The following is an 11,551-nucleotide window of genomic DNA, read 5'->3' as shown; positions in this document are numbered from 1 at the left end:
TTAAATATAACTAAATCTGCTGCTGTTATAATTGACCTTGGACAACTGTATTGGCTGCTAAATTTGGAGTATAATCCTACATAGAAAGTATGACTTAATATCAGTATAAGCTAAAACACTTTCTAACAACTGGGCCCTGGTGGCTGCAAAGCTGACAAAATGCTTTGACTTCACTTCCAGCGACAAACAGTTCAAAACTGTTTATTATACTAGGTTGACTTTTTCACATAGTGTACAGAAAGTGCAAGCTGCATGTGGTGGAATGGCATGATGACACGCAAAAGTTACGGGATGTATATTTATGTTGTTGAAGCTGACAAAATTACTACATGAAAAGTAACAAAAATTAAAGCGTTCGTGTAACCTAAGGCCACTGGTGCCAACCTGTAATAATCGTCGTGTCAACGATGAAAGACACTGGTCTATTGCTGAGTCTAAATGTTTATAGGTGTCTCTGGTAGTCCAATTGCTTTTGACGAAACCTTACTTCTGCCTAGTGGAGGGGAAGCTAAACCGAACTCTTGGCCCTGGCAAGTTTCCATACAAAGGAAAAAGAACGGTGCTCTCCCCTTTCATCCAGTTTGCGGAGGGTCGCTTATCGCCCCTGAATGGGTCTTGACGGCCGCCCACTGCGTTCACAAAGAGTAAGTATAGAGACAGGAATCCATGTACACCCTACTTCTCAATAGCTATGAGATATATACATGTAATTCAAATATTCAAATGTAAAGTTCATCATCAATAGATTTAGCTCCAAATCCCGGTCACGTATCCACGTCTAAGCTGTATTTTTTATTTGTCTTATTTATTTATTTATATACATATATTTTACGCCGTGTTCAAAGGAGCATGTGTTTCATTTACATGACCTTCATCTAACCAGACATAGCCCGATGTAAAACACCGCACCTCATCAAATAGGCCTACTTGAGAAACTACGTGACGTTAAGCCTGTGTGCCCTCCACCTCTGAATTTACTTGTAACAATATGCACAAAACACCCACCGGTCAAAAGCAAAGTGGCAAGTGATAATGGAGGAGCAGCCCCACGACCTTGAAAAAAATGTCAAGGTCAGTGAAAAAGAACAGGATTCGTCTGTTAGGTACACACGACAGGCAACATTCCTGTCTGGATTTTACCACAACAAAAGGTTACAAAGCACTTGATTTATGTTAGCACGTGTTTATATTTGACCAGTGCTTAACCTTTTCTTGGACTCTTTTCTTGGATTGATTTATTTATTTGGTTGGTGATTTACGCTGTATTCAAGAATATTTCACTTATACGACGGCGGCTAGCATTATGGTCGGAGGAAACCGGGCAGAGCCGGATGGAAACCCACGACCATCCGTAGGTTGCTACCAGACCTTCCCGCGTACGGCTTTAGACTCGGACAGGACATCATCGATATTCTCCATTTTCCCCTGTTCTCGGGGCTTTCGGGACAAGACCGACTTTAGAGGTCAACTACATGTACCTTCCAGGAATATGGCATAGTCACTGAATCGTTCTGGGGGTAAATAACTGTGTGTTATAAGCGGGAAAGTTACTTGACAAATGTCGGCGATTTTCTCCTGGCACTGGTTTGATTCACCCATAAATATGACCACCATGAGTATAAAAATATTCTTTTGTACCAGGATGTAAGAATTGGAATATTTCTATTTATTTGACTAATACTTTATGTGGTCGTAAATTTATTTCACTTATGCGAAAAGCATTATGGTGGGAGGAAACCAGGCAGATCCCGGGGTACGAACTTGACTTTTAAAGACAAAGCAATCACTAAAGATAGGTCACAATTAAACGACAACAAATCACGTCTCGTCATTCTTGACCGTCGTTTCAGCACTTACCACCTTTTCTCAGAAATCTGATAAAAGAATCAGCTTGCATTAACCGAACAGAGGACACATAAACATCTTTACATATCAATCAATGCTGTAAGACAGTATTGCGAGAGCATTCTCATTAAAAAACAACAGCAGGGGCAGCTTTGAGAGGCTTGTCGGCTTTTGGAAAGATAACAAAAACAAAAACAAAGAGCATTACATGATTTAATAATTTAACGATATAACTGAAATTACCAGCCTGATGCATGACATGACTTATTACAAGTGACGTGACGTCTTGAATGGATATTGCGGATGCTGATAAATGGAATTTACAGTTAAATAAACTTCCCAGTAATCAGATCAATGTCATATCCCGATTGAATAATCCAGTTCAATCGCCCACACGGTTTTGATGTTGTGATATTTATGCTGTTAAAATATATATGTTAATCGATTCAGAACATTATGATTCTTTTTTTGTAACTTTCAGTCATAATTTAACAGACTACAAAATAGTTCTTGGAGAACACAGTATTAGTGAAATATCAGGAAAAGAACAAGTTCTAAAAATAGCTCAAATTATAGAGGTAAGCCTGTTTTCTTATTCTGAACAACAATTAAATAATAATTTAATAATTAAGTTCGTTTCTTGATTTAAGCTCCGTCCAGACTATCCAACATCACCCAACTTTTGTTGACTCAACAAGAGTCAACTTGAAGTTGTGTCAACAAGTTGACCCGTGTTGAGTAGTCTGGACGGGCTCTCCAACTCCGTTCATTAAACCATCCAACTTTGTTGAATCGGAAATATGCTTGTGTATTTTTTTTTGGTCAACAAGTTGGGTCAAGTTGACCGAATGTAGCCAAACAGCGGGCTTGTAGAAATAATGTGACCGTCTGAAGACACGTGATCTGGGAAAAATGGCGGACGCCAAAGGAGAAATAGAGAGACTGGTCTCAGGATGAGACAGTTTCGTTGATACAGGAGTGTGTCCATGGCAATAAGCGCTTCCCATAAACCGACGACACGATTCCTCCGGCTACTCGTCATTGTGTCTCGTGCATTGGAGGGAAAGATGGAAATTCCCCTCCAATTTATCGAAAGTTTAAAAAAACAAAGAAAAAAAAAACCAAAAAAACAAAACGGAGCTCAACACGGTTCAACACACATCAGTGTTGGACAACGTTGATCTATGTCATCTGTAGTGTGGACGGCCTGACATAGGCCTGCTACTAAAACTAAAAGTGAAAGTGAATCGTCCAACAATGTACAAAACTGAGAGAAAAGAGGCTTGTTCAAAAATTGAGCTCCTTAGAGTATTATTTTAAAACTTCATTTTTGTTTCGGATAGAGTAATTTGAAACTCAGTTTAAGTATTTTCTGTTCGTTATAATATTATAAACAGTTTACTATGACATAAAGATTAATTTGTGAGTGACCAGAATGAAGTTACTATTGCATTGAAAAGAGAGTTTGAGATGTTTAAATGCTTATCAAAATGTCTGTGAACACTCCGGTATGTACTAGCGCCGTAGCAACATTTTTATTTATTACAGAAGAAAAGTTGGAATGCCCGAAAAAGCGGAACTCCGGGTGATGTTTCTCTCTTACGACTTTCTCGTCCCGCTAGTCTTAATCGATATGTGCAACTGATTGATTTACCTACAAAAAACGAGGTCTTCATGTCCGATGAGTGCTGGATTACAGGCTGGGGAGCGAGTCACGGTAAGCATTTGGGGTCAGGTAGAATCACCGTAAGTCCTTACTCTTGGGGAGCGAGTCACGGTAAGTCCTGGAGATCGGGATAGAATCACCTTAAGTCCTTACTCTGAAGGAGCGAGTCACGGTAAGTTATGGAGATCGGGATAGAATGACCGTAACTCCTTACTTTGGGATGAGAAAGTCACGATAAGTCCTAGAGGTCGGAATAGAATACCTTAAGTCCTTACTTTGGGATGAGAAAGTCACGATAAGTCCTAGACGTCGGAATAGAATGACCGTAAGTTTTAGAGTCCTTACCCCGGGGGAGCGATTCACGCTAAAATTTGAATGTCGGGATAGAATCACGGTAGGACCTAACACCAGGAAAGCGAGTCAGGGCAAGTCCAGGATCTCGGAACAGAATCACTGTAAAATCTTAATCTGGGGAAGCGAGTTTCGTCACAACTTTGTTATGGGGAATCAGATGTTGAGTCGGGACAGAATCACTGTAAAATCTTAATCTGGGAAAGCGAGTTTCGTCAGAACTTTGTGAAGGGAAGTCAGATGTTGAGCCGGGACAGAATCACTGTAAAATCTTAATCTGGGGAAGAGAGTTTCGTCAGAACTTTGTGAAGGGGAGTCAGATGTTGAGTCGGGACAGGATCACAGTAAAATCTTAATCTGGGAAAGCGAGTTTCGGCAGAACTTTGTGAAGGGGAGTCAGATGTTGAGCCGGGACAGAATCACTGTAAAATCTTAATCTGGGGAAGCGAGTTTCGTCACAACTTTGTTAAGGGGAGTCAGATGTTGAGTCGGGACAGAATCACTGTAAAATCTTAATCTGGGGAAGAGAGTTTCGTCACAACTTTGTTAAGGGGAGTCAGTCACGCTAAGATGTTGAGTCGGGACAAAATTACTGTAACATCTGGTAGAGTGTGTGGTGAATTGCCTCTATTATCAAAATACATTATAAAGCCTTATTCTGGCGTGGTAGTCATGGTAACAGTGTGGCTAGGTCAGTTCTGTGGCGGTAGTGTAAAATATATTGATATGATATTAACCTTTTATTGATCATTCATTCTATCCTCTAGATGCAAGCATAAACGTCACTATTTATTCATATTTGTGCTCTTCAACCATATTGATGCTCTTCAACCATATTGATGCTCTTCAACAATATTAATGCTCTTCAACCATATTTGTGCTTTTCAACCATATTTATGCTCTTCAACCATATTTGTGCTCTTCAACCATATTTGTGCTCTTCAACCAAATTGATGCTCTTCAACAATATTTGTGCTCTTCAACCATATTTGTGCTCTTCAACAATATTGATGCTCTTCAACCATATTTGTGCTCTTCAACCATATTTGTGCTCTTCAACCATATTGATGCTCTTCAACAATATTTGTGCTCTTCAACCATATTTGTGCTCTTCAACCATATTGATGCTCTTCAACAATATTTGTGCTCTTCAACCATATTGATGCTCTTCAACCATATTGATGCTCTTCAACAATATTTGTGCTCTTCAACCATATTTGTGCTCTTCAACCATATTGATGCTCTTCAACAATATTTGTGCTCTTCAACCACATTTGTGCTCTTCAACCATATTGATGCTCTTCAACAATATTTGGGCTCTTCAACCATATTGATGCTCTTCAACCATATTGATGCTCTTCAACAATATTTGTGATCTTCAGTCATATTTGTGTTTTCAGTTGATCCCAAGAGGACGTTTCCAGACGTTTTAAACGAAGCCCAGATGACAGTGCTGAATAATCCCGACTGTGCCCGTCGGTTTTCCTCGCTCGGACATATATATGACAGTCATATATGTGTGTTCAGCGAGGAAGCCGTAGCCTGTTATGTGAGTAATGCTCTCTTAACATATTTATTTCTTTTTGAGAAATTATTAATTTATTGATATATGTACATATCTACTTATTTATTTGACTGGCGTTTGCCCTATTTAAGAACATTTAATTTCGTGTATCACTGCCGTCAGGTTTATGAGTGATGACAACCGACCATAGTTGGGAAAAAAATACAACCTTCCACCGAGCACTTGACAAACCTACAGACTTAAAACCGCACCGATGGCAAGTGCCTTCATTGGATCAGGGCGAGAGTGACACTCCAGCTGATTGATCCAGTCAGGGTCCAGTGAATGATGGCCCATACGTCTCTGATTTGTGTCTCAGTTTAATCCACACCATTGCAGTAGGTGACATCGTTGACTAGTTTACATACACCAAATTAAAATTATTCGAGTACTCGGCTCTACACTTCTTTAGTTCTTCGGATATATACCGTCTAGTGTGAAGTCGATCAGATGGAGGATTGTTCCAAAGACATCAAAGACAGTATAAAGAGTTATACAAACAGAAATGCCTTCCTTTGATGCCGATTGATAAGCGTTTCGTTGTATAATATTTGATTAGTAATGTTAAATGTTAGGTATATTTCCTGATGTCTGCAGTCAGATAAAGGTAAGTGAAGGACGACGCTGTACTCACGAAGTTCGTCCTGAAGAAATGCAGAACAGAAAGAACCGTTGGACGTTTGAAAATGAAAGAGAGCTGAAACTCTTGAATAGCCTCTATCTGACGTTTTTGTTTGTATCTTACTGATTCAAATTTGACTACTCGATCACTTAACTGTTCGATGTCGTTTAGTGCTGATGGCAGAGTGATTCTCCTTAGTCACGTGACATTATGACCAAGAAACATATATTGCTAACATGGCGCCAAATAATTGATTACATCGTTAGTAACAATCATAAGCTACTTATTATGTTGATAAGCGTTACAGAATGTTTAAAACCTTTTTAGAAAACACCTGGAAAACGTCTTTGGGAATTAAGGCAAATTAAAAAGGTGAGTATGCTCAATTTAACGTGTATATTATTGTGTGTTCTGCAGGGCGACAGCGGTGGACCGTTATCCTGCAGGAACCCGGATGGGACGTGGGTGGTGGCCGGTGTGACGTCATGGGGATCCAGCCTGTGTAAAGAGATGCCAGCGGTCTACACAAGAGTGTCAACGTACGTAGATTGGATATACGAACACATGAAGACTCCTTATGATACTCCGGAAACTACAGGGACATCATCACTCGATGAAGTAAAGCAATCCGAAAGAACTTAAATGTTAATTGATAGGTTTATGGTGTGACATCCACCGTATCTCTTCCTCATGGTGCTGTACAACATCATAATCCTCCTCCTCTGCGCATGTGCCGCTCCGTACACTAGCTTTACATTACAGTTACCGTTACTTATAGCAAACTTGATTCAGCAATCTTGAACAAGATCAAGGTTACTGATGTCATGAGGAGGAGACAGGAAGTGATGTGAGTGTTACGATTACGTAATAAAAACAGCCCTCCCGTGTGAGACAGGAATTAGGCGACTTTGATTAAATTGATAAATGAGATAAATTTTTACAAGCTGTAAAAGGAAAATTAACAACAGCCCCAGATGGACCAGTATAAAACAGTACATTTACATAATTCAAACACAGTTACCTAGAGTTGCCAGTTTTAACAGCACATGAGTGCATATAGCAAATAAAATAAACCTTAGTTACAAATATATTTACATGAAGATGTAAATGTTTAGTCGTACAGCAACGCGTTGTAGTAAGATCTACAATGTAAGCGCTTCAGTGATCTTAAATGTCCTGCCAGAAGTTAAAGTTACTGTCAGTTTGTCATATATTCTACACCTACTACTCGGGTTACAAATCCACATGCGAAGAACTGTCAAACATGCAAAACAGTTTCTTTAAAAGCAGATTATGCCCACATGGGACACCCGTTTGATAAAAATTCTAGTTTTTGATAAACATTGTAGGCTCATTATAATATAATCTTCTTGAAAACTTGATAAATTGATGTACCTTGCAACAAGCAATATCATTCACTGTTACTGTTTGCGAAACTCCTGTTTTACTTATTACTGTATTAAAAATTATATTATATTTATAAGGTCAAAGTTATAAGTTGTCTTCTGCAATTATATATATGTGTTAAAAGTTGTTTTGCTTGTGGAACTTGAAAAGGTACAAAAAAATCATTAGGAATGTGTAAAGGCAGAAATCAATGTTCCGCTAAAGGTACGTGACCTTCCACTAATTAAGGCAAATTTGTACAACATTTAGGTGAAGCTACACACGTGTCAATTTTCTAATTTTCTGACGAATCACGGGAGAAATATCAACATAAATATTTAGCAGATGCAACGTTACTTGTAAAGCTGAGAGAAGGAATGTCATTTTCTGTAAACCTGTGAGAAAGAGGACAAATATTAAAGGTCACAAATACGCCCTGTGTTAGCTGGTTTTCTGATGTCGTAATAGCATGTTGCTAAAAAACAAGCTAGGTAAACAAGAAGACGCTGCTTCCAGAAACCGAAAGCGGTGAATTATTTACTTAATTTTAACATTAATTTTACGCCATTCTCAGGATATTTTCACATGTACGATGTCGTCATTGTGTTTTGTATGGGAAACCGAAGCACCCTTAGCCATTTTTTTTAACACGCGTGACACACACATGGAAGTGGTCTTCATTGAACGTGAGAATGCTCGTCGACCGCTTATTTTCAAGAGCCCACGAACAGATATGTTGCGCCTGAAAGGCAAGTGGCTTAATCACTGGACCATAGCCTGCTAACCGTTTTCAGGGAAAATCTTGACATAGCTATATAGCGGTGTATGTTTAGCTTTTATAAATTGCTTCACATTTAAGGGGAATACGTTGCGCAATTTTTGAATACGGCGCAAAAAAAAAACAACAACAGCAAAAAAAAAAGAAAAAAGAAAAGCAACTCTCAAACAGTGTTTGTTCTGAAATGATTGAAATTTGAAACTTTTTCGTGATTGTGTATTTATTTATTTGAGTGTTGATTAACGTCGTACTCCGTGATTTTTTGCGATTATTTGTAAAGGGTAACTGTTCTCGAACCACAGTATAAACACAATATTAGAGCGATGCCTCGATGGCTCGGTTGCCGAAAAGCATTGGCTCGTTGTGACTATCGGGCCCTACACCAATAAGACATTTCGAACCCATGCATCCTTCGTTATTTCGGTTTTAAGTCAGTTGGTTTGTCATACCATCGTCATACCATCGTTCCGTAATCCGGCGATAGCAAGAAGCGATTTTACGAATTGTACGATGGCATGTAACGATGGTACGATGGTATGATGGCACGAAGCGATGGTACAGTGGCACGAAACGACGGCACGATGCTATCGTTGCACAATGGCTTCGTGCCACTGAGTACTTGCTCAGCTGGTACTTTAGATAGCTGAATAGCGAAGATAGCCATCTTCGGTTTGTTTACATTACAAACAAGCAGTCAGAGATGCACACCAAGGGAGGTAACTGCAGTAGACTAAAGGCACATGGTCGTTGGCCATTGTCTCGTGAGCATAGGATATTATTTTGTGAACATGACATTGCTTTGCTTGAGCGCGTGACCGTTGTACACGCATGTTGTGCGGAATATAAAGTGACCGCGTAATGACCAATTTAAACCAAAAATCACAATGATATATAATAATATGGTTAATGGAGCGGATGCAAGATTACATGCATTTCGTTTTTCGTAATCTCAGACATGGTTTGAGGTTGGCTAATACTGAGTGTTTGGATTCATATTGCGTGTATGTATATTTTTTTTACTTTGTGTGGAGCCTTAAGTGAGTGAGATTTCTATGAACATTTCAGAAGGGAAAACTGTAGCAAGTACCCAAAGTAATTGCAGCCTCAAAATATGGCCAACCCGAGAGAGGCACAGCTTTTGTTCTTCTCTCTTTCGTTGAAGTTTTCTAGTTTGGTGTGACAAAAAATCACCAAAATTGAAACATGTTAGAGATTATATGAATATATGACTGATTGCAGAATAACTCCATTTTCACCGTATATTGCAGGCATATTGCAGGAAACAGACTTTCACTAAAAATCTTTCTTTTAGATAAACACATCAATCAGTTAACAAATAAACCGCATTCGATTAGAAGCGAGTATTGGCCTTCTCCTATAAGCTAGACCTCAGTGGTTCCATAGATCGACTGTCCCTAAAACGAACTAGTTTATGTCAAGATTTAAAAACTGGAAGGGTCTTCCTTCTTCTGCATTTAGAACTCAACATATACAAGGAAACAGAGAGAGTTAATCTGGGTGACTTGGTGTCCCATGGGTTATTGGGTAGCCTATCCTCTTGACTGCTTAAGGTCTCGTTTCAATCGCTCGGAGATAGCTACTGTAATAGATATAGCAACTCAGGCCCTTAAGTTAAAAGTTACGATGTACGATGGTTTCACGAACCCATTCACCCTTCGGTAAGCCTCACGACTTAAGATTTAAGAAATAAGACATACTGATTAAATGATGTCCAGGAGTCCGTGCCATGTGTATTAGCGCCAAAGCGAGAAGGTAACTTCTAAACACAGAGACGTAACACCGTGTCGGCCGGTGACTAATGAATTCCATCAGAGGGAGGGAGGGGCGGTGGGGGTGGGGGGTGGGTGTAGTTTGATGGGTGGGGTGGGGGGGGGGGGAAATCGACGTGTAGAACGCACCCTAAAACCAAACGGAAGCTACACAGTTTTTAATCGACTTAATTCAAGCGGACAACTTTTTAACATGGCTGATTAGATATGCATATAATCTTCATAGCGGAGTAAAGAAGCAAACAAGTGATAAATTCATTGGTTCGCATCAGAAAGTGACGTAAAGCATTTATTTCCGTTGCTGAGACATTTAAAAATGATCGACTGGGATAAGTATGAGATCTGGAGTCTCTTCCTTGTCTCAACGGATTGGAGAGATCTCTATTTTCTGTTCCTTGTTTTCGCGCCTCCAACGAACAATCCACTTACAATAAGGGGTCATCATTTATTGTAAACCTTTGTTTAAAGGTTTTAATCTTAGGCAGTGTACTGTGGGTAAATGAAAGTAAAACCCTTTAAAATTAGAGTTTACATGCCGCTGGGTAAGCACTTGGTTAATATTCTCTCCATGCGCTACAGTTCATTTGATAAAACGCTTGCGTCGATTTTAACCAAGTGCTAGTGAAGTGCCGTATCTACCAGTAATAAATGTCTAATTTCTGTTATATCGCTTCTTCAAAAAAGACCAGAAAGTCCCATTATATAAGTTATATTTATTGCTTCCTATATCTACAAGCAGCTGTAACTCTGCATAATAGCTTACATGTAAAACGTATTACACAGTTGTCATTGACATACCTTCATTTGGATAATGCATAAGGCTATATTGTACCTAGTTTTGAAGGTCTAATCACCCAAGCACATACGTTACTTAGGGGCTAGAATATAAGATATCATATATTAACAAAATAAGGTAAGTTTTAATATATAAGTATCCAACATTTATGATACTATATTTATATATAATGACACAATGGCTAAATAATTTACCCTATGTGATTTCATTGGCATACATAAAACAGTGTTACCTCTCATAGCTCTTCTTTCTATGCTAAATTACCAGGTTAGCAAATGTACATGAATAAGTTAAATATTTATGATATAAGTATCAGACTTGTGTAACGGAAGTGTTGTGGTTCTAGGTCAAATATGAGGATCTATGAATAACATACATCTGCTAAATTTCAACCTTTACTATCATTAAATAATTGATCCATTCATTTAAATTGGACACTCTCCAGTCAAGGGGACTAATGTTTTCCACCGATAGTTGCTAAGCCCTTAAAGGTCGAGCGTTCGAATCTCGTTCTGGTCGATTACATTAGTCAGATACCTGATAAAGGGCAAGGGTTTTACCTCCTTCCAATCGTTTTCCTCCACTTCTTTATCCAGCCCTCTTCTTAAACTTGAAATAGTATTAAGCGTCTACAAAATCAATAAGTAAATAAATAGCATTGTTTATAAATTATCACATTTCAAAGAAAAAGAAATATCTTTGTAAAAACATGTATAAGATCAAAACTGTAGGATATGTTGATTGTACCCATTC

The 11,551-nt window shown here is 38.8% G+C and overlaps 1 protein-coding gene across 1 annotated transcript; it reads left to right on the top strand.

Annotated features, from left to right (window-relative positions):
• Positions 1-559: 559 nt before the first annotated feature.
• LOC135465476 (tryptase-2-like) lies at positions 560-6,690 on the top strand. The gene is made up of 4 exons (XM_064742717.1): positions 560-644; positions 3,394-3,562; positions 5,263-5,411; positions 6,466-6,690. Exons 1-4 carry the CDS (start codon positions 609-611, stop codon positions 6,688-6,690), a joined length of 579 nt encoding a protein of 192 aa, XP_064598787.1. The 5' UTR covers positions 560-608.
• Positions 6,691-11,551: the final 4,861 nt, after the last annotated feature.

Source organism: Liolophura sinensis, chromosome 5, assembly GCF_032854445.1.
Source record: "Liolophura sinensis isolate JHLJ2023 chromosome 5, CUHK_Ljap_v2, whole genome shotgun sequence".
Lineage (NCBI taxonomy): Eukaryota > Metazoa > Mollusca > Polyplacophora > Chitonida > Chitonidae > Liolophura > Liolophura sinensis.
Note: the sequence above shows the minus strand (reverse complement) of the source record. Positions and strands in the feature narration are given on the sequence as shown.